Raw genomic sequence first — 24,029 nt, forward strand, 5'->3', positions numbered from 1 at the left:
AACTGTTTCAGGTAAAAGCTTTTCATTTGTAAAAGTGAAGGGGAGCACTGATGTTTTCTTCTTTCTAAGCTGTTATTTAGCTGTCAACAGGTATTTAGTTTATCCTAGAGTGTTATAATCAGTTTGTATCTGAACTTCTGTAGGATTTTAAAATGAAAATTTTGTTCGTTATTTTAAATGGCATATCATTTATCACTTCACAGGTAGGATTTTCTTAAGTGATGTAATATTTAGCTTGTGCGTGGTGTGCACGTATGCATGCACAGACATATACATGCTTGTTAGTGATGGCTTGGATTTCTTAAAGAGATTTTATCGCCTTACAGTTTTTTTGTGAACTTTGCTTTTGTTCTGTTACATCTCAGTTTCTAGTTTTCCTGTAGAAGCAGGATTAATTTTTGCAGGGGACTGAATTAGACTTTTCTTACAGAAGAGCAGGTGTTTCAGATGTGTTTCTCTTGATCGTATTTTATGTAATATCATACTTCTATTGAAGAAAAATGTTAGCATGCCTGACATCAAAATGTAGGAGCACTGATGATAAAACTACAGAACTACTGAATATTGTGTCAATCATATCATGCTTCATTGATTTCAGTTCTTTGGTTAGTGCCCACTAGGTATACTTGTTTCTCTCAAGTCTGTCTATGTTTTAGATTTATTCATGAAGTAACACTCTGAGATATATTTTACTTCAAATGGTAGTATAATTAATGTCATTAACAGATTGTCTTTCGCCCTGGAAAAGTTACTTTATTTAAAGAAGAACATAGATGCATCTGTGAGTAAGTTATCATAGTGTTAAAATATTTCTAATTTATTATTAAAGATTCCTATGGATCTTAGTTATGTATGGGAAAATGGTACTTTATATGTAAAACCTTAGCTATAGAATTTACTTTAGGAGCATAAAGTTAATTTCACCTAGTTGTAGTAAGGTGTTTCAGAAGTTGCAGACACTTACAGTGCCTCTAAGTAGATTTAGCCATGCAATGTACTGTACCTCAAATAGAGAAGTACATAATTTTCTACTTAGAAACTTTTTTTTAAAAAAAAATAATCATTGTAATTATTTGAAATGTCAAAATGTGAATGCTTAAGGCTCAGTCCACACTGGTACTCAGCACTGTCTAATCCACGTGAGTGTTTGATAAGGAGAAGGTAATTCAGAGGCGCAGGAGTTTGATGGAAAGCACTGTGCATCATTTTGGGATTGATAGCAGGACTGTGATCATCAAGGGTAAAGCAATGTAAGATGAAGATGTGGGAGAGTTGAGCAAGTTATGGGAATTTTTATGGGATTTTCCTTTTAAATTGTTCTTGATTATCCATTAATGTGTAGTCTGAAAAATTTGGAAATGAAACATTTCACTTAGATATTTTATTTCTTTTCCCCTCACAGTACTTGTTTATAAGCAAGGAACCTTGTCATTAATATAAAACTGCCGTTATGCATCTGAGATTTCAACTACAATATTGTTTTAATAGTCTCTTCACTTTTCCAACTTGCTTGGTCTTTGAAGAATGAAAATGGGAGTGACTGCATTTTCAGATACAGTCTCTTAAACGTACTGTTTGACGTAGTGGAAATTCCTCAGTTTGCTTCTGGATAATGTGTCTGGACTGTAATCCTGCAGCCTGTATAATAGCTATATTCACTTAACAGTGAAATCTCATGCAATTCTGATTGCAGGAGTGAGACCCTCATGTGATAATACATGCATACAGAAAATAGTATGCTGTGCAGTCACAGCATGCTGGTTTTGTTTGCTTAGAATAATTTCTTATGAAATATCTCTTCTGTTAATAAGCTATCTGTTTTTGATTGCAATCCAGTGGGTACAGGCCAGAACGTAAAGATAGAATTGACAGAATACTACCTGAAATAATAATAAGGTTTTTCTTCTCACCTTACAAGTTTTTGTTTTATTTAAAAATAGGGGGTTTTACAAACTTAAGAAGATTCAGGGTTGGATGGTGTTCTTTTAATTTCCTTGTGGGAAATTATCAGCCAAAAATAGTGAAGTAGGTAGTTGGAATGAAATTCCAGTTCAGTTATGATGATGTTACCTCCTTCATCCTCTCCAAGTTTATAACTGTCCTTTTAAGCTTAGTCATCATCATAACTTCCTATAGAAGCTAATTCCAACAAGTTACTATTTGCTGGGTAAAAAGTAACGTTTAAAAAAAAAGATGTTTTGCCTCTGTTTCATTGAAAATAAAAGGACATTCAAATTGGGAGGCAAAATTAATGTAAATTTTTGGTATTTATATACTCCTATCATGTCAATATGTACTGTAGTTATGTATTAGATGCACTCATTTTATCTGTCCTTCATGTGTTGAACCCTCTCCCTACGCCATTGACAGTGCCGTTCTTCTAACCCTTTTAATTTCAGATATGACTCTTTTTACTGTAAATATTTAAACCAAATTCAGTATTTGGTATGTGATCATCTTATTAAAAATGCTTTTACATACGTCAGTTGATTTTTATATCCTCTATTAAAGGGTGTAGCTGCATGAAACCTTACAAATTCAGTGGGTTTTTTGCTGAAATACAGTGGGAAACAATCCTGAAATGGAAGGGTGCTCAGCTAGGTGAGATATGTGGTATTGTTTTGCTTTCTAACTTTAATGGTTTATCCTGTCAGACTTTATAACTACTGCTGCACATTGAGCTGTCCACAATGACTCCTAATTATTTTTCTCAGAAGACTGGACTAATTTGAACTCATCAAGTATTTAAATAAAACCATTTCTCCTTGTGTGCATTACATTATATTTATTTGCATTTCATCTGCTGTTGTATTACTCAATTTTCTAACTCAATTAGATCTTTCTGGAAATCTATGTTCTCCACAGTTTTTACTAACACAAATAATTTCCTACTACTGGCAAATTCTACTATCTCACTGTCTGCTTCCACTAATAGGTGTTAACCATTGTTTTTAATGTCTGGTATACACCACATGGTTAACTTCTACCCTCTCTGAGCATCTTGGCTAATGTCTCAGTTACCTGAACCTTACTTGTGAGATAAAATTCTTCAGATAATCAAAGGCTTGGAGAAGTAGCCACTAGAGCTGAGCTGAGAAATCTCTTGAGTACATAGCATAAGCTTGTTTATAAAGGAGCTAAAGTGCTTAGCAAGAACTTCTGCACAGTTTTGTTTGTAGAAAGTGCACAGGTGTCAGACTTCTAGGGACATCTTGTGTCATTGAAGTAACCATAGGATTCAGATAACGGAGCTTCACCAGGGTACAAGGGAAGAAACCCGAGTATTATCAGTGCCAAGTGAAAAATACAGGTTGCAGCAGTACTACGTTTTATGTACACTTGTCCACTTTTATACATTATAAATTTTTTTTGCTGTAGAGTGGAACCTTACAATCTGAATATTGCTGATCAGATCAGTGAAAATTTGTATTAATCCAATTTGGTGGGTGTTAGTTTTAATTTGTATTGTCCTGACTGTATGGATGAGCTTTTTGTCATTTCTAACTTGTTTGTGTTTGAGAAATTAGCCTAAGTATTTGTGTTGTAAAAGCAGTGACATGTGGATAGGAGCAGAAGGTTAGGAGATTAGTGTTCGACCAACCATTTTGTACTGGTTAACAAGCTCTAGAATGATGACACTTTGCAATACAACAAAGAGGTGGTTTTTTTGAGCTATATATAAATCGTCCAACAACTGGCAGATTTTCCCAAATTGATTTTATTTCTGTGTAGATCAAGTAGCACTTACAGAATGGACAATGGTTTTTGGAGCCTATTTTACCCTTTTTCTACAACCTGTCTCTAGTGCTCAATATTATCCTCCTTTTTTTTTTTAAAAAAAAAAAAAAAGGTTTTTCTTTCTGTATTTCATAACTCCTTCCTTTCTCAGGTAAGATAAATTATGACTTCTTATTTAGCAAATTTCTGCAGTATTTGCTTCAAAAATCTGTTTTTCCTAATGAAAGAAAGTTACTTGAGAAGCTTAAGAAGCGTATGACTGTTGGGGTGTGTGCTTTTTTTTCCCCTAATCTTAGGTGATTCCAAATAGTTGTAGAATACAAACTAGTAACAAACACAGACTGTGGATGATATCAAGGTGGTTTTCAGTAGGTTGTCACAACAAATGGGGGGGGAAAAATGGAGCGCCCATTTTTTGAGATTTGTTTCTGAAAATGGGAGCCGTTTTTAATGGTCAGAACCTGTTTCTGAGAGACTGGTGAAGTAACATTAAAAGTTCTTTTCACTTGAAGTCACTTGAGTTGATGAACAAAAAAATACATGACAAAGGAAAGCATCTGTTCTGTGTGGTGTTTGCTACCTAGATGAATAACATATCATATGATCTTTCCCAAAGGGAAGCTGAAGAATCCAAAGCAGGCCATAAAATAAAATGAACAATTATCATTACTGGTGTTCAGCTGACTAGTTCAAATCAGAGGCATTCCTCGTTATTAGATACATTTCACTCATTTATGACTTCTTTTTCTTTCTTCATCACCTCTGCAGCAACTCTTACAACGTGTATCATACTATTTTATTCATATGAGTTCAGTGTCAATAGCCCCAAACTGAAGGATTTTACAGTTTTGCTTTTTTTTTTGGTTGAAGTAGTACAAAATGTCAAAAATTAGAAGGAAGGTCACAGTGGAAAATACCAAGACCATATCCGATAGCACATCCCGAAGACCCAGTGTGTTTGAAAGGCTTGGACCCAGCACTGGAAGTACTGCAGAGGTGAGTTGTAAAAGTGTTCTTCTTTTCCTCCCCACCCCAGCATCTTCTTTTTCAGGATTTAGGTGGTGGGAAAGAGTAGCTCACAAGTACCAAATACTCATATGTCACTGATGTTAGTAAAGGTGAAAAGAACTCCTTAACGCTTGGATGTTGAACATACTATTACTAGAATTTTCAAATAACGTGTGTTGTCCCAGCTTCTGGAGAAGAGCAGTAGTTCTGTACATATTAATAGTATTTCCACCAACTTAAATTTTTCTCTGCCAGACCTGATGCTCATTGTTGATTATTTTTTTTAGTTACTTATATTACTGGTGGACAGAAATTACAGATAAATGGGAGTTAATGTGGAGTCATTTGTTTGTTCTGCCACACTCACACCAATGGTATTTCCAGAAATGAGTGTGAAATTCACCCAGTAATGTCTGTCTCTTAGACACAGTGCCGTAACTGGCTGAAGACTGGCAACTGCCTCTATGGGAACACATGTAGATTCGTACATGGCCCTTCACCACGAGGTAAAGGCTATAGCAGCAGTTATAGAAGGTAAATCAAGAACTCACTTTGAATTCTTCACATGCTGTAGGAAAATAGCTTTTGCAACTATGTCTTCTGTTTTTTGTTTTTTGTTTTTTTAAAAAAGTGAAATGCTGTGGTGTGCCTAATGGTATGTTTTATTGATAACCGATTGCATTGTAAAGCTGCTCAAAACAATTAATTTGGCAACTTACAGTGGGTTTTCCCTTTTTTTGTGTGTGTATGTGGCTTTAAAAAATGAATGGAGTCCACTGGATGCAGATTAACTTCTTTTATTACCTGAAATGGGAAGTTCAAGTACCTTAATACTTCTTTTTTTTTGGGCGTAGTGTCACTGCAGCTTCTCATATGCCTTTCTCTCCTTTACTAAAATGCCGTTTTGCAACTACTTATAGCAGTACTCACATATTTGCATCTCTCCTGCCTTCATTATGTTGTTTCATGAATAAAGTGTCTGTCCTTTCTCTCCTGTTGGGAGAAAACATTTCTCTTCAAAATGTAGTTTTGTGACTTTATTTGTCAGGTATAGAACAAATATCCTGTATCGTAGGAAGAGATCCAAAAAGTTACTTCAATTTTCAGAAGAGAATATTTTTTATTATCTGCCTCTTCATATGTTACTGTAATTTAAAATTTTTTTTCAACTGTCCTTTGTGTGGCATAACATCTTACTGAACTGAAAGTGAATGTGGCAGTAAGTTTTTTGCAAACAACCGTGCTTCATAGTGCTGCAGTAATGTCAATATTACCTCTAGATTACGGATGGGCACACTGAAGCATCAACATGTAAAACAACAACAGGAAGGTTGGCATGAGGTTAGGGTTCTGTTTTCCTGTTCCTGTGGCATACTCTCAGGATGATCTTGACTTTGCTTGTTTGATCTTCCATTGCTTCTAAGGTGGTAGCAGCTGGGATACAAATTATATCACTGAGTTTAATGTTTCTTTCAGTGTGTAAAAGACTTCACTCTGTTCTGTACTGAATGTTCCAAATGGGGAAAAAGGAGTGATTTACTGGTAGAAATTAAATTTAAAAACTGTTAGCATGTCATTTTCTCCTTGACTTCAGTGTTTGGAACACTCAGTATGTAGTTGCCTGGTGATTTGAAGAAAAGCCACATTTCTTTTAATGATTAAAACTTTGTTTCTGCTTCACTGTCACCCCTGACACTTAAGAATAATGTTGATTTACTTATTGCTAACTTTTTTCTTTTTACTAAGACTATATGAAAAAGTCAAAGGACAGATCTTACTGTTTATTTGTTTGATAAATTCAACATTTAATAAAGGTGTTCTTAAACATAAAATGGGGGTGGAAGCCCCTTCTTATCCACCCACACACATACATCAAAACAGACAAATGAAAAAAGCATTCCTGTTTTCAGAACTTTCTACTGATTGCTCTTGGCCAGGCACAGAAAAAACTGGTTTGTGTACATAGTAAAATGTTGGCATTTTCATGCCATATATCATTACAGACATTTTTACAAATGTTATCCAAGTGTTTCGGATGCAATTTTATTGGCTTCTTGCAAGTCAAGCTTATATTGCTTCCACATCAGTTCAGTTCAAGCAGTACTTTTGCTAAAGTGTCTAGGATAATGTAATGGCGGCATGTCTGCGTGTGTTGGGCCAGGCCTGCTGGAGAAGTCTTTTGTCTGCTTTGCAAGCAGTTTGGTAGGACAAAGCATGTCCTACTGCCTTTCTGTCTTGCCCTCCAATTTCATACCTGTCTTAAATAAATCTCATTGTTAATGGTTTTATCTGACCGTACTGCTTCCCATTGTTCAGCACATCACCAGACAGTAGGAAAATGTGACTGTAAGGTGTGGAAAAGACTCTAAAGTCTAGTTTTGTTAGAACTCCATCATTAATGTTGCCTCTCGCAGCACAAATTTTAATTTTGCTGTTATAAAAAGAAAACCTAGCATGTTTTTACATATAAAGCTTTCCTGATGAGGATATTAAGAATTCAGTTGTGGACCTGCCAGTCTTCCAGGCGTCTGAAGTAAGGAGAAGCCCACAAGGAAAGAACTGTGTGTAAACACGCTGTCCCACAAGGAATTTTGCTCTCCTGCTCCGCCTACAGATTGTTGATTAGTTGCCTGGCAGCTTCCTGCTGGTTCTCTTAAACTATTGTCAGGATCTGTGCCATTGTGGCGTCCTTCTAGCTTGTCTGATCCTCTTCATTCTGGGTATAAAAACCAAACCAAACCAGCAGTAATACTAGGTAAGAACGTACGGATTTTGCAGGGTTCAAATGTTGTTGTATGGGAAACTTCAATTATAATATGTACATTATACACTAATAGTTGTCATCTGCCTATACACATGCACACATACATAGACACACAGATATTCTCAGATGTGTTGTAATGTGTGCCTGTGGGAGGTGTTCCTGACACTGTAGGAGGTATGGAAGCAAATGGAGGCACTGTTATGAACATGGATTTCCTAACCAAGCCGCTGAATATGGAGAACTGAACTGTTGCAGGAAGTAATGCTGTTTAAAATCACTTAACTGCACTGCTTAAAATTTGAAATGATGAAATTCTGAATTTTAGGCCTTATTTAAAAGATGGGCCTAGCACAAAATATTAAGTCATTAAAGAGAAATTTTTCATTGGGTAGTTTTCTTCTTTCAGTGTACAGGGATAATGCTGTGGAGCCTTTTGGGTGAAAGTTGCAGTCTAGCCGCATCATCTTAAACTGTAGAGGTAAAATTATATCTGTTACAATTCAGCAGTGCGCATTACCTGGAATAACCAAAGGTCCCTTTTGGAGGAGGGGCAAGGGAAAAAAAAAAGTTAGGTAGAAAAGAAACCGTTGTATAAAAACGAAAATTGTGGTACACCTGCAAGATAAATCAGCTAGGATGCCAGCTTGTTTTTCTGTGCATTAAGCTAAAGTATCTGAAAACAGTCACAGCTTCCTGAGTTGTTATTTCTTAAAATTTGACAGATTTTTCAACCTGATTTTTATTAGATTTTTTGGATGGTTACGGTGTTTTTTGGGGAGGGGTTGGATGGTTACCATGACTTCGCTCCAGTGTTCTCCTAAAGCTGAAAAAAACAAACGCCAAACCAAACAAAAACCCACCAACAAGCCCCAACCCTGGAGCTATAGCTTTTTTCATTCCTGTGGTTTCTTGATAAATTTTGTAATCTTTTAAGTAGATTTGAATAATCTTTTAACAAAGTAAGTTTTTTCTTCCCTCCCATACTGAAAATGGCACCTGTTGAGGGTGAAATGGTTCGGATATTTTTTTTTTCACTCCAGCATATAACTTAAGAAAAAAAAAAAAAGTGTTAAAATATCAAGTGTGTCTCTAGAAAGTACATGAGCTGCATTCAGTGCAAGTTCTCTTGCTCTCTCCAACTACCAGGGTTTTTTTTAAATTACTTCTCTTGAGAAACAATGTTGCTAGTAAGTTATCTACAACCTTTTTGCCTTTTAAATTAATTTTCAGTTTCACAAATCCAAATCCTTTGTACCATGGCTGATGTATTAAAAATTAAGGCATTGAATTGCCCCTTTAATGTTGAAAGACAGTTTATTTGTTCAGGTAGATGATGGTTGGAATGCTTCAGAGTGTTTTGGTAATGCAAAGGAATTATCTTTCTAAGATGAGGGGAGGGAAAAGAAAAAGATACCTTGAATCATAAACTTTGCTAAAGCCAGACACTTTAAAGATGGTATAATAATGCATGTAGAAGAGATAATTTGTTTATGTTTGTATGCTGGGTATTATTTGATCCTTCTTAGTGCTAAAAGAAGCAGCATGCTACTGTTTTGTACCTTTCCTCTGATCTAGTGTGACCTGTATTTACAACTTCATGAATAATTAAATGCATTTAAAAATGAGAGCAGTCATTGGTCTTTTTATTCTTAGATCGTAAGACACTTAACCTTATGACGCAGTTTAAAGAATTAAACATATATAACATTGCAAAAGAGGAAGTGGAAACCAATTACTGTTTTTCAAGTATGCACAGGTTGAAAATGAAATCATATCAATTTAGATTTTTATATGCATAATTTGTTTAGCCTTTGTGTATTACGTGACAGAGGAAGGATGGGAGAAACAGTACTTTCTAAATGGAAACCCTAATTCAGACTGAAAAACAAAGCAAATGCAAATTTCATTATTCAAATATTATATAAAACTCATCTAATCAGCTAAGGCAGCATCAGTATCTCCTTATGATTTTTTAGTGTAAACAGATAGGTACAGATCCAGTACTTTCATACAACTATTTTACAGAAGAATCTGTAATTACAGCTAACAGCCATCACAAAATGACCATCTCAGTATCAGGCCAGATTTATATGAAGAGAAAATTTGTTTTCTTGAGCTGAAAGATCATTTGAAGCAGCTCCTACATCCCCTTTGCTTAAGAACTTCTTTAAATGCAAGGGTTGTTCTCTTTTAACCCGTAAGGGATAAATGAACTTTTGAATCCATACTAAGAGGTGAGAAAATTATATAGATGTCTCGTAGTTGTGTAGGATGTTCCCCCTCCCTTTTCACATCACAGTAATACCTTTTACAGAAAATATACCTTACGTTTGCATGACTAGTGGAGTTCATACAATATTTTGTAATTAAATAATTATGTTACTGCAAAATCGAAAATGGAGGAGGCCTCCAAGAGCGAATTTCTGGTGCATGGTCTTGTAACAACGGTTTTTTTGTGTGGCAGTCTCACCAAGGTCATGGAGGACAGCACCTAGGTCAGGCCGTCTCCACTTGCAGACTTCATCCATATCCAGATCTCCTTCAATGTGACTGTCATTGCCAGTTGACAGTAGTTTGACTCTCCATTAATTTTTTTAAAAGTATATATACAATTATATGTATAATATATTAAAATCAGTACAGCTTAGAATATGGAGAAAGCTAAAGATATCTTGAATGACTTGGTAGGAGTGATTGTGAAACAGATGTGCATCATGGTCCGAAAAAGATCTGGATAGTATCACCTAAAGCTAATCTAGAGCAGTAACGAAGTCATGCCATATATACATACAAGTAATTTTTCTTCGTAGAGTCACGTCTTCCTTGATGTTCTGTTTTTGTTTAGAATGCGTAACCTTATTAGAACTGAATATTTTTTTATTCATCCACTTTGCTTCTGGGTGGGAGGTTTAGATTTTTCTGTATATACTAATAAAAATAGTTAAAAGACAGTTTGTATTCCTTTAAATAATGCCATAGAACTGGTTATATTATGTTTCTGTATTATACAGGTCACCAGAAAGACCCACTGGAGATCTTCGGGAAAGAATGAAGAACAAACGTCAAGACGTTGAGGCAGAGCCACAGAAACGAAGTACAGAGGAATCATCCTCTCCTGTTAGGGTAAGAATGGAGTTTGTAGAACTCCAGAATCCCTCAGTAGCAATTGGGCCGTGTGTCCTAGAAACCTGATCATGTTGACTTGTAATATTTAAAATGTTTTAATGGACTGATCATTTTGTACATAGCATGTGGCATATTTTATTATGAAGTGTCTTAAAAGTTGTATTATTTTGCAATTTTATAGTATTTTCTGGTCTTTTGGTTCCCAAAGATTTTATAAATCCCACAAACTAAAATATGTTATAAATACTGATAAACAGGTATTTAATAACAGTGCAGATTCTTTGATTATTACCAAGAAAGTGTATTAACTGTTGTTCCAATCATCCACTATTTTTCCCCCAACACTTACTCATATCCATTGTTTACATGCATCCTGACTCCAGTTGCTCATCCCGAATTTGCTTTTGATGAGGCCATGCAGTTACTGCTGTGCTGGTTGATTTTGCTTTCCTCCTTACATACTCATCAGCCATCCCAACTGCTCACATTTGGGTTTTGCAAAAAATTCATTCATTATTGTTCTCATTTTCTAATCATCTTTCTGCAACCCTATACCCCTCAAATATCAGAATTTACTTAATTTTAATTTGTTATCTGTTCCTGCACTGTTGTGAAAAACAAATAGGGGCAAAGTTGGTAGTGTGACCCCGCAACTATGTAACAATAACACCAGTGTATTCCTTCGTCATGTTTTTTAAGACCATCTTCATGTGAATAATGAGAAAAAACTTTTATTTGTAAAAAAAAAAAAAAAAAAATCAGTTTTGCTTCTGCAGGTATTAACAGCATTCTTTTTTTTTTTTTTTTTTCCTCTCGGTCTGTTCCTGCTTGCTGTGTAAAATGAATTTTTATGTCAGGTGTAAAGAAATCAACAGCAGCTGCTATCATTAAATTAACCTTGGCTTACCTTCCAATCATGTTTTCAGTTGCTGTTAAATTTGCATAAACTTTCAATCTTTTACTTGAATGTGTTACTTTTATTTTCTAATAGTTTGAATAAACTGTTCAGTTATTGAGTACATGGTTGGTGAGAAAAGTTTTTTTCCAACCGCTATCAAAAATTTTACTGTAACTTCTCTCCTGGTACAACTCTAATTTTGATGTAATTCTTTCGGTTAGTTAACATTATTTTTTATAGTGTTCTATTAATGTAATAATAAGATACTCTTAAACAACTAAACCCCAAGTAAAGGTGAACTGGAAGAAGGTATCGGAGAATTAGTGGATCTGTTAAAGTACCAAAGAAGTATTTACAGGATAAGCATGCTGCAGAGAAAAAAATATTCTGCTTCAGTCTCATAAAACAGAAGGCTGAGGAAACCACTGAGCTTTTATGTTAGTTGCTTGGAGGCAACTCTCAAAATATGGGCTATCCAAAGAAAATATTCTGGAACAGACAGTCATCAAGAGTTGCGTTGCAAAGAACCGGGATATCTAAAAGAACAGAAGACTGAAGTGACTGAACTGCTAACAAAAATCTTGCTCCACCATTAGAGCTACTGTTATGGTGGAGCTCTAATATCTGATGTTTCCATCTCTTATTAAAGCTTTTGGAATAACAGAAGAGCTGGATAAGAAATCTTAACTTTGTTTTGAAATAACAAGAAGTAGCTTGTTCCATTAAAAGTTTCTAAGTGTGTTTTTTGGTTTTTTTGGTTGTTTTTTTTTTTTTTTTTTTTTTAAAAAAAAAAAAAAGAGCAGCACTGTTCTTACAGACAAAATTTGGGCTTCACCAGTCTACTAGCCTGAAACTTTAACAGAGAGTAGTGACTGAGAGATAATTGTCTGATACAGGTTAACCCTTAAATAGCTCCTTTTGAAACAAGGCTTTTGAGGCGTAGAGATAGTCAAAGAATAGCAGGTATAATATTATCAGGTTTGGAAGCCAGCTAAGGGCAGAATTTTAGATTAATTTCAAATGATGAAGTTACAGAGAATGCTGCGGTTCTTCATACAAAGAACTATAACTTTTTAAGGAAGTGGAAAAAATGTTGGACATTCCAAATGTCAAACTTTGCAGAAGATATGAAAACAGTAGTTGAGATGACTAAAGTCTGAGGAATGCTACGGGGATTGGGGAAGATAGTTTTTGGCAGTACAATGGCAGATGAAACTTGGTGTTGGCAAGTGCAAGGTAATGCACAATGAAGAACTATTTAAAACAAAAAATCATGAATGAATATTTTAAAAGTAACTGAAACCATCCCATAGAAAAAGAAGTTATTGTGGACAGCTCAATGAAATCATCCGATCAAAGTGCAGTCACAGTTGCAGAAGCAAACACTCAGGTATATAAAAATGGAATAGAAAATGATCAATATTATGCTGTAGAAATTCATGGTCCAGTTGTATTTGAAATGCTGTTTGGTTGTCATCACCTGTATGCAAGAAAATAGTCAAAGGTCTTTTTGAAGTGGGCAAGGGGGGGAGAAAGACTGGAGGGAAGAAAGGACACGTGGTGAATGCATATGATGTATGTTGAGAGAATGTAAATTAGATGCGTCATACTTATGCTTTATCCCAGTAGAAAGAGTGGCGAATTCAAAAATGACAAGGGGAAATGCTGTTTACATTACATGTGACAATTCTACCTGATTGCCAGAAGATACAGTCAAAAACCTGAATAGGTTCCACAAAAAATTGAGGCAGTATAGAATTTTTTTAGAAGAGATTTCGTGTTCTTTGGAGACATAAGATAACTAGTACAATCTGTATGTATTTAGGAAGAAAATTCCTATATGGATAACTTATAGAATATATCCCTTATTATTTCTTCATATCGTGTGCTATTATTTTCAGAGAAAATATGCTGCGTTACGTGGACAACTACATTGAACTCAGTTGTTTCTGTGTTTCTCAGATTTGTGTTCGGAATTATTCCAGCACTGTATGTTAGTGTATCAATTATTATACAAATAATTAGATAAGATTTCTGCTGTTACTGTATTTAGTTGGAAATTTTTATGTTGAATTTTTCTCCATACTATAAGGCAGTTACATTGCAGTATGTGAAGTATTACCTAAAATATTACGTGGGAGGTGTGTGATCTGGGAGAAATAGTGGGAAGAACTGAATGTACATTTAGGAAAGGTTTTTGTACAGAATGTGTATCTCTTGTTTCATATCTGTGCTTTTTGTTGCTGTGGCTTTTGAATATCTCCACTGGAAATGGAAGACAGCATTGTCTTCCATCTCTGAAATGGAAACAATACCTGTTCATTTCAGGGAAACTTCAGATTCATTTTCTTGTATGTTGGTGTAGTGTGGTAGTAGTTTACACTATAAAGGTATTAGACATAGAGAAAATAGTACTGTGCTTGTCCAAAAGATTCTAGCTGTAATACATGATAGCTTATTTTAGATTTAAAGGTGTCTGTGCTTTTGAATTAGTTTATATTGTTGCTGGATGTACGTGTGCTCATGAGGCTGAAACTGAAGCTTCAGCCTGTAAGAATTGTAGGTTGTAAGAGTTTATAAGTATTCTCTTCATTGGTGTTGGCAAAATAACAACAGTTCTTGGCTAGAAGCATATTTTGCAAACTGGATGAGTCCTTTTGTGTTTGGCCAAACCTTGGGGCTGTAGTGGGAAATTCATTCAAGTAGACATCAAGTCTTATGCTGTAGAGTGTTGATCGTATCTTATGGGGTGTGGCACTTCAACTTAAGTAGACATTAAATTAAATAAGATCTCATAGAATTCAACCGTAATGTTGTATTTGTTTTTCCTTTCTTAAGTAGCATTTCTCCTGAACATCAACATTAAACTATAATCATCTACCCAACACATGTAAATAGTTTTAACTGTGAGCACATACCTGGGAACAGCATAAACAAAGTCTACTAAGTTGTTGTTTACTCGTAGGACATTCTACAGTATTTTTTTAGTAAAGAGTTATGTTATTATGAAAGTTGATTGTTTCTCATCTAGTAAATGGCATTTTTTCAGAGTCTGCAGAGAAATAGTTTACAAGCGTGGCTGAAGTGGATACGGCATCTTCAAGTACAAGTAAAAGACATGCTATTGGCCTTTAGGAGATTGACTTATTTTATTCTTGACTTATTAAGATGAAAAAAAATCTGTGTGAAGTACAAGAAGGTCTATAAAGATATGAAGGAAATATTTATTCCCCGTAGTATGAGAGAATTAAATATATTGTAAGTGAAACAAGTACAATAAAAGGAATTTATTGAAGACTTTTCCATGAGAAAATTCAAGTATGTGTTCTACACGATCATAACTTAAATTCTTGATTTGTGTGCCCCAGGAAAATATACTCAATTTCTTAATTGAGATTTGTTTTTTTTTAAGATGCAATGTTACCAGAACCTTTTTGCCTGACAACTAAGCTGAAGTCACTTAGTGTATGAACGGAGTCGGATCAACTTGTTCTGACCTGTACAATAGCATGCTTGCATAAAAGTTGTCTGTTCCCTTCCCCTATATTCAGTAATTCAATAAAATTCCTTTCATAGAAGTTCTTGTTCTCAGTTCTTCTGTAGAAGTGTGATTGTGCTGCTACTGAATCTCCCCACTGCAAGGAGAAAATACAGGCTGTTTCAAGATGCTCGTGTTTGGTTGCAAGTTTGGAGATGTAGGCGAGATACATACAAGTTGTGTAGTATTTTTAACATGGGATATTAAGTTGGCCTTGAAGCATTCTGAGTTACCTGCACATTGTCTGCTGACAAATTATTTGTGGAATTTGCTTTGAGAAGTTTTTTGAAATCAGTATTTAGAGGATGTCCTAACATGCGTATTTCAGTTTGCTAGTAACAAATAGTGTTGAATTAATAGAAGCTAGTATTTGTATGTAAGAAATTTTTTCTTGTTTGTTTGTATTGTAGAAATTAGTTGGAGTATGTAGCAGAAGTACACAACTTAGTCACTATATAGAGGATATCCTAATATGCGTATTTCAGCTTGCTAGTAACAAATACTGTTGAATTAATAGAAACTAGTATTTGTATTTAAGAAATTTTGTTTCTTGTTTGTTTTTGTTGTAGGGATTAGTTGGCGAATATAGCAGAAGTACACAGTTTAATAGAACAGGTGCAGCCTTCAAGGAGGGCAGTCTAGAAAAATTAAGATACTCTTAAGAAAGAAAAGAATGTTTGCAGGAGAGGCTTGTTGATAAAGTTACAGATTTGCGGATCTCATCAGTGTAATTTTCTTTTAAAGTAACTTGCTTTGCAGCGTAGTACAGTTCTTGCTCTTAGATTGAAATGCCTTTAGTGCATGTTGTGATGGTGATTTAGTTGATGTTGATTTGTCTGCAGTTGATGCAGGTAAAAACACGACTTGATAGGTGAGGATCTTGTGCATCATTTTAGAGATCTTGTCATGAAATGGAGAAAAAAATAGTTGTTTTCCTTATTCTACAAGCTGCTTTAAGTTAAACATGATACAAATTAGTTCTTTAATGTGAAGTTCCTTTGTGTTACGTAGCAACCGGTCAGTTTTTTCCAAACCTTCTAAGGCTTTGAATATGATATGCTGAATGCGTCGAGGTGAGAGGCTTGAAGATAACTGTGCATTGAAGCATCTGTTTTAGTTCACTAGGTAAAATAAATGCAGTACTTGTTCTGTCATGGTTTACGTCATTAAACTAGAGAAAAGTTTTTAACATTGTTAGTGAATAAAAAGGAATAGTTGAATTTTACTCACTTGGGAGTGACTACCCACAATGTTATGTTATTTCCGTACTGTGTTTCTAAAGTGATGTTAAGGATTTAAATTAAGTCAAGGTCTAAGTCCCAATAAGCAATAGCTAGTGAAATTCTCAGGCATATCCTTTTCTTGCCATATGAACAAAGGTTCCTACATACCAACACTGAAGAATCCCCAAAAGACAAAAGAAGGCATTATGGGAGGTGAGAACAAAAGGGATATGGGACAGACTTTCATTATTTGCTCTTTCTGGTTTCCTACTAAATAGATTAACCTGAGATACTTCTAAGCTTGAATGTTCTTTTTTGGCAAATAGTGAAAAAATGTTGTCCTGTACTCCACTCGAGCCCAGGTAGATTATTTAGAGAATGTCAATCAGCAGAGGCAATGATGCAACTATGCAGCTTCACTACTGGATCTTAGCAGGGCAAGAAGAGCGGCACAGGTTCGGTGGCCTTTTGAAATTATCTTCTTTCCTGAAGAACAGTCTTTGGCTTCCTTAGGTATCCACAGGACCATCTGCCACATTCAAAATGGGTGCTACTGCAATAGTTAGACTTGTCTAATAACTTGGGGCCAGGGAAAGTTCAAATATAAAGCTATCAACAAAACTTGACTCCACTGTGCTTTAGACTTTTTTTCCTTCCTTCTGCCAGCCAAGGGTCTCTTCTTTTTTATTTTATTATCCCCCTCCGTTCTTTATCCTCTGGACAGTTAAATGGCTCAGCTACTGAGGCTCATCTGCCTTGCATATAAATATTCTTATTTACAGCTGAGAACTCTTACTCAAGCTGTTAAAATTATACTCTTTTAAATGTTCATTAAACTTCTGGCCTTAAGAACCTGATCTGTTCTTTTGGTTCCTGTTTTAAATTTTATTCTCTGATATGTGCTCGATTCTTGCCTTGCCGTTAAACCTTCTTATTTTATGAATTCTTTCTTCTCTTTTTCCCCATCTGCTATTTGCATACTGATTATATGAAATTGCATTAGAACATGTTGCCTGGGGAGTCTGCTTATTTAAGAAGGTATTTGTTCAACAGGCTAAAGGGGGAAATGCTTTTTGTACTATAAAAAAGAAACAACCAAAGTACCGTGTAAAATATACCTGCTTCTTCAGGCTTCTTTTAAAATAAAGTTGTTTACTCTAATGCAGCATTTTTCACTTTATAGAAAGAGTCTTCACGAGGAAGACATAGAGAAAAGGAGGATATCAAAATTACAAAGGAGAGAACACCGGAAAGTGAAGAGGAAAATGGGGATTGGGAAACAAATAGAGAAGGTAAGTATAATTAAACTAACGGTCCCCCTACAGCTCAAAGAATTGCGAGATTACTGGGCTGTATGTAAAGCAGAATGGTTAAAGATTTGGTCTCTAAGGAGTATGCAGTAGCCATTAATGTTTATTTTTGGAGGAGAGCAAAGAAGGAACGTACAATGGTAAAACCACCTTAAAAACACATGCGTGTTTTTTTTGTTTGGTTTTTTTTTTTTTTGACTCCTCAGACAACAAGGAACTTGCCATAGGCTACTCCATGGCTGAACTTTTCATATTTAGGTCACTAGTTGAATCCAAGTTACATCGAAAGCAATTTTGAAACTGGTTGGTTTGAGGAGAGACCATAACTCCTTTGAATTCAAAAGTCAGCAGGTTTTTGTTGCATAATTTGTACTGGTGTGAACTGTCTCATTAACAAGGGCTCCATTAAAATGAGTATAAAAATAGCTGAAGGTAGCAGTTGGTGAACTAGTTACATTCTGAAAACACTCAAAGAGTGGTAAGAGTCTGTAGTTGTTTTTAATTGTTTGTTTAATGGTTAAAAGGTGATTTCACTGTCCTTGCAGATAATACTTGTCCACTAGTAAGGTACTGGAACAAGTTGCCCAGAGAAGCTGTGGATGCCCCATCCCTGGAAGTGTTCAAGGCCAGGCTGGATGGGGCTTTGAGCAGCCTGGTCTAGTGGGAGGTGTCCCTGCCCATGGCAGGGGGGTTGGAACTAGGTGATCTTTAAGGTCCCTTCCAACCCAAACCATTCTGTGATTCTATGATTTAGTACGCAGACAGTTGAGGAGAAGACTGTCTGCGTTCTTTCCTCTTTCTCCCGAGTTTCACTTTTGTTAGAGACCAAGTTCACCTGACAGTGAAATGATGGCAGCTCCTAATGAACTGTTTATGTAGTTTTGTGTCAGTGTTTCAGAAGTAGTTACAGTATTGCAAGAGAGTCTGGGAATCGTGATCCATTCTGAGCGAATTCAGATATAATGAATGTATTTTCAATAAAGTATACTACAAGTTGTTTGTGGGATGGAGCTCCTCTGTAAATTTCATTCAGTAGGTAGCTTTTCTATAATATGTGGTATAAGTGTTGCAAATATTGTTTTGCTGTGTCTTAAGCACAATATACAAATAGCAAAGTAGCCATAATGTATTTTCACTCCTTCCTAAATTTTGGTTTTGGTGTGATTTAAGAAACATTGACCTATGACATGTATGCATGGAAATAGAATCTAAGTCAAAAAACTTTGGAACATAAAAACCTCAAGTTCTATATAAATACAGTCCTTCTCATTGCAGGAGGTGTTGGACTAGATGACCTTTAAAGGTCCTTTCCAACCCAAACTATTCTGTGATTCTATATAAATATATAGCGTGAATGTCTGAAGTCTTGGACACTGAGGCTTTCAGCTTGAGAATTATGATTTTTTCAAAATAGCGTTGATCATAGTTAACATGGATGAAGTAGAATTATTGTCTGTTAGGTTCTAGTGAGTGCTGTATAAGCAGGCAGACTGGGAAAGAACCTGTGCTGTTAGGAGCTGCACCTCTTTATAAACTATTCCCATGCATTCATGACACATGAAGGGAATTTGTAGGCTGAGTTTAGTTATTGCAAAACCTTTTATATAGTTCCTGTGTGTAGGAGGGGGAGTGAAAGCTAACGACTTTTTAATGAAGTCATCTTTTCTCTGACAGTTATTTTGCCAAAGTGCTTTTTGAGCATTAGTCTTAAATAGCCATAAACAAAATAAATGTAAACAGAGTGAGTAAAACTGCTTTAATTTTCAGTAAGATTTCAGTTGCAAGACTTGAAGCATATAATATTAAGTAACCATGACTTAATGAAAAAGTGACACAAATAGCACCTTTTCTGATGTGAAAACCAAACAGTAATAGTGTTTTTAAAACAGAAGTAAACTCTTGAAGTGTGCATTTATCCAGTGAAAGAGGTCATACAGGCCTCTTTTAATATCAATTTGTAGATGTAATAAGTGTATCAATTGATTTGTGGGATACTCTGTTAAAAATCCTCTAGTATCATGCATCACTATTTAAATCCATTTCTTGTGAGACTTCCCAATTTAGTAGTACTCTACGTATTTTTGGTTTTTGTGAAGACACGCTCTTATTTTTTTGTTGTTATTTAACCATAAATAAGTGATTTACTGGGTTTCCCTTGCTACCTCAGCTTAATAATTGATGTAAGTCTCTGAAAGAAGTTAAGGTGTTGGGTTTTTTTAATGAAGTTTAAGAATTAAACTGCAGATTTTATAGAACTAACTGGAGTTATTTCAGGTTCACATGCATAATTGGAGAAGAGATTTGGCTTAGTTTTGTTGATCCATTCATGAGTGCTTAAAAGTCAGGGAAATATTTATGCTTGGCATCCAGTATGCTAAATATTATTACTTATTTCATATGTAATTGTTTACTAATCTATTTACTTTTTTTAAAACAAAGACTCTGATAATGGAGATGTTAATTATGATTACGATCATGAGCTGTCTTTGGAAATGAAGCGCCAAAAGATTCAGAGAGAACTCATGAAGTTGGAACAGGAAAACATGGAGAAACGAGAGGAAATAGTCATTAAAAAAGAGGTTTGTATTACATAAATGTGAAATTAAAAAAATAAGTTATTGGCCACTTCATAGTCTCCTAATTGTGTCCTGGAAGACTTGAGCTTCCTGGGCTGCAACTGCACTGTCTTGTTACATAGCAGTAAATAACTGGTATGTGTATAACTTTGTGTGTGACTTGGATATTCGTTGTGAGTATCGGGTCAATCATCCAGCACTCTAACCTCAAGTTTTCCGCTTTGTGAAGTCAGCTGTTAAATGAGTAGGATTTAGTGCATTTTAATGATATAAAACTAATGAGATCTTTAACAGAGAAGACATGTAGAAGAAAACACAAGTCGTTTGCCAAGCTCCTTTCCAACATGTCTTGTAGTAACAGAGTAAAGAAGAGTGACAGAGGCAAAGCTGTAAGTGTTAGAAAACCTAAAATTTTGGGGGAGATTTAAAAACAAACAAACAAAAAAAGCCTGAAAGGACGTTGGTCTATTTCAGACAAACAAGTGCTAACTGGGAATGTACTGATTTTAAACTTTAAGTTTCAGTTTTTGTAATGTGTTACAGAGTGCATCATCTTCTCTTCCCCCACCCTTTCCCTGTCTTCTTCCTATTTAATGATATGGTTAGTTTATTTGAGGTAGCTGTGTACATGGCTAAGATCTCAGATGTATACTGTTACTGAATTTACGTATTTGGTACATATATCAGCATACAGGTAAGCTTTTGAGCATCAATATCTTATTGGTTAATATATTCTTTTCCTCAAGATCTCTCCAGAGGTGGTTAGGTCTAAATTATCACCATCGCCATCACCAAGGAAGTCTAGCAAATCTCCCAAACGAAGATCCAGTCCCAAATCATCTTCTTCGGCTAGTAAGAAAGAGAAGAAAGCATCTACTGTATCTTCCCCACTTTTGGATCAGCAGAGGTCAGTATGTAGATGCGTGTTGTGAGAAAGTGAGAACAGAGAACCATGCTGATTTTTATTACTGGCGTTTTCATAATTAATAATGGGTTTTCATTTTCCTTATTTTCATTGCTTTCAGGACTTTTGATGATATAACTTTAGGGGAAGGTCTCTAAATTGTGTATTGTGAATCATCTTCTGCAGAAAATTGTTCTATGCATGTAGTTGTCAGTTGATTAATTTCATGGTATACAAGCAGGTCTTTTCTCTTTGAATGTCCAGGGTCTCTGGGAGGTGATGAGGAAATACAAACCATTAAAAAGTGAGAAGCAGTTTTATTTGGGGTACTGTGGTCTGTGAAGTAGCTCCTCTAGACTGAAGTGAAATGTTTAAAAATTTGACCAGCTGCACGTTCTGTTGGTATTGCATATTGCTGTTCAGGGAATAATGACTTTCAAGGCAGGGAGTTTCTCAGAATTCATGAGGGGAAAAGAAGTGGGGGGTGGGGAGTAGGGAAAAAAGTAAGGACAAGGTATGTGAAAATCACAGGAGTTCAAACTAGATACCTTGCCACAAAAAGTCAATGTTCAAAACCTGTTTCTAAGGTCTTACTGGCTGATTCGTTTTGAATCACTGTTTGCAACTTTTAGATAGGAAAGAAATTGCTGCAGCCGTGTAAATAGATACATCTGTGTTTGCTAAGCAAAAATCCCTTTTAAAATAGGGACGAAACAATGTTGTTTCTGCTATGAGAATGTACAGCATGGGCTAGTATGCTGCTGACATTCAGTATGCAGGTGTATTTAGTTTATAGTGTTTATGTTAGTAGTAGTTTATATGGAAAAACATATACTGTTTCATATTGTGAGATGCGTATTCAGAAATATTTGGGTGCTTTGTCCTGTGTCAGGTAGTTAACGTTAAATCAAAGACATGAGTTGCTCAAGTAATTTTATGTATGTGATTGGGGTATTGCATTGCAGAAATGGGAATCTAAACAGACAAGATACTCTATAGAGTTCTGGTCCTCTGATGTGTGCAGTTCATGCAAGGGCATTTTAACTTTGAAAACTGGTTCTGTTTGAACGGGAACAATTCCTATTTTTGTTCGCTTGCTTCAGAAATAAAGTTTATAAATGGAAGAGCTCAATGTGAGTTTTTACCATCTGCATTCGCCCTTCAGTCAAGTACAGCTGTTGAACACTGCTTGCTAATGGAGTGGTGAATCCTATCCTAAAAGCTTCAAGGCCCTTTACATTATAACTTTCTTGCCAACATCTGAGAAATCATTGTTTGAAATAGTTGGTAGTTCTTCATTTTCCTCCCTCCCTCCTATTAATTTATCTCTAGGAGTTCTAAAAGTAACCAGAGTAAAAAGAAAGGCCCTCGTACCCCTAGTCCTCCTCCTCCAGTACAAGAGGAAACTCCCCTGGGGAAAAAACACAAAGAAAAACATAAAGCAAAAGAACGTTCAGAAGAAAAGACACGGGAGGTGAAAGAGAGAGGGCGTGATTTTGAAAGGCACAAGGAGAAAAAAGAGAAGCAGAGGTAAGTTACATTGCATTATTAGCTCTTAACATTAATGTAACCTTGCTTTTAAAGTTATATTTTATAGAACACTGAATAATAAAGGATTTATACCTCCTTTGCCAGCAACCTTTTCAGTGATCATGAAATACTTTAAGTGCGTTATATAGATGGATTGATAGACTATAACTAGCAGATTGGTAGGTTTTAATTACATAACTTAGTAAGTTTGTAAGATGCCCTTTTGAAAGATTCATTACTTTTCAGGAAGTTGGACCTTCACCAGTGGAGCAATTAATTTGCCAAAATCTTTATCAAAGCCATTCACTTGTCCACTTGCCTACTCTCCTGAAATCTTAGAGGACTAATATCTTTCTAAATTGGCAGTGGCACATTTAAACTCTCCGTAATTTTCAGTAGGTTAAAGTATTTCTGAAGTAGATAAAGCCCACTGCAATTTTAGAATTTCTTCACTTTTGCTTATATAGCTCTCTCAAACAGTGGACTAATACGACTAGTCCCATTATTTTCTGAAGCATAGGTGTCCATTTAAGTTGAAAAATACATCATCTGCATTTTTTAAGTCCTGTATTCCCTTGATGAAAATTCCCTTCTTAGTTTTGAATTTTACAGTCCAGTGATTAGCAAGAAATTTAGTGCATATATTGCATTCTTGAGTTTTGCTAGCTTAAGGTAATTTCATATATGAAATTATAGATGGAACAGATGATTCTATAAGATATTTCTTGATCTTGTAAGCACAAGTTCTGTCTTGGAGTTGTTTGTAATTTTTTAGAAATGTACTAATGCCATATTACACCTGTTAAATAAGCTGCTGTTTGTGTTTCCCAGGGATACTTCTGAAAGCTCCCATAGACAGAAGCGTTCTCCTAGTCCTGCAGATCATTCTGGCAGTAATTCTTCCCCTTCCAGGGAGTATTCACCACCTGCTGCAAGGCGAAGACAAACCTCCCGAGTTCCAGCCAAGTCAACCAGTCACAAACATAACTTCTCACCGTCTCGCAGGTGGGACGTCAACTGCATGGATTTTATTTCCATGAATAGTTCCAGTTTATCAACTTCCTCTGTTGGTTTGACTACTTGTGGGTATGTGTGTGCCCCAAACAGTTGAGCTCTGAGACTTTTGGGTTTTCTGCCAGGTTACTACATTAAGAGTACCTGTCATGCCAGGAACACAAGTTATGATGCAGGCTTACATTTATCAGTTCCTCTCAAATGTTCTGGCTTCAGGTGAAACTTCAGAACTCTGTTATGAGACATAGTCTGTGATTCTTTGGGAACTTTTGTTTTTCCTCACCTTCCCCTTCTTAAAAAGTAAAAAAAGTGAGAAGTCTTCTATCTCGGGAGATGGGGAAGGAGCTGAGTTTTTTGTTCTAAAATAGGTAAGGTGATACACAGGTCCTGTATCTTTCCT

The 24,029-nt window shown here is 35.6% G+C and overlaps 1 protein-coding gene across 10 annotated transcripts in view; it reads left to right on the forward strand.

Moving 5' to 3' along the window:
* ZC3H13 (zinc finger CCCH-type containing 13) overlaps window positions 1–24,029 on the forward strand; it is a 49,206-nt gene that overhangs the window by 1,642 nt on the left and 23,535 nt on the right. For 4 of the 10 annotated variants that reach the window (XM_054192339.1, XM_054192347.1, XM_054192272.1 and 1 more), the window contains exons 2-9: window positions 4,609–4,734; window positions 5,171–5,280; window positions 10,522–10,633; window positions 17,479–17,587; window positions 20,045–20,184; window positions 20,928–21,088; window positions 22,418–22,615; window positions 23,447–23,620. In XM_054192339.1, coding sequence (XP_054048314.1) covers window positions 4,618–4,734; window positions 5,171–5,280; window positions 10,522–10,633; window positions 17,479–17,587; window positions 20,045–20,184; window positions 20,928–21,088; window positions 22,418–22,615; window positions 23,447–23,620 — 1,121 coding nt within the window. In that variant the 5' untranslated portion in view covers window positions 4,609–4,617. Of the gene's footprint in view, window positions 1–2,511; window positions 2,602–4,608; window positions 4,735–5,170; window positions 5,281–5,404; window positions 7,989–10,521; window positions 10,634–17,478; window positions 17,588–20,044; window positions 20,185–20,927; window positions 21,089–22,417; window positions 22,616–23,446; window positions 23,621–24,029 lie in introns of those variants that run through there. The other 6 variants (XM_054192287.1, XM_054192295.1, XM_054192313.1 and 3 more) reach the window with 6 other exon arrangements.

Source organism: Rissa tridactyla, chromosome 1 (genome assembly GCF_028500815.1).
Source record: "Rissa tridactyla isolate bRisTri1 chromosome 1, bRisTri1.patW.cur.20221130, whole genome shotgun sequence".
Taxonomy (NCBI): Eukaryota; Metazoa; Chordata; class Aves; order Charadriiformes; family Laridae; genus Rissa; species Rissa tridactyla.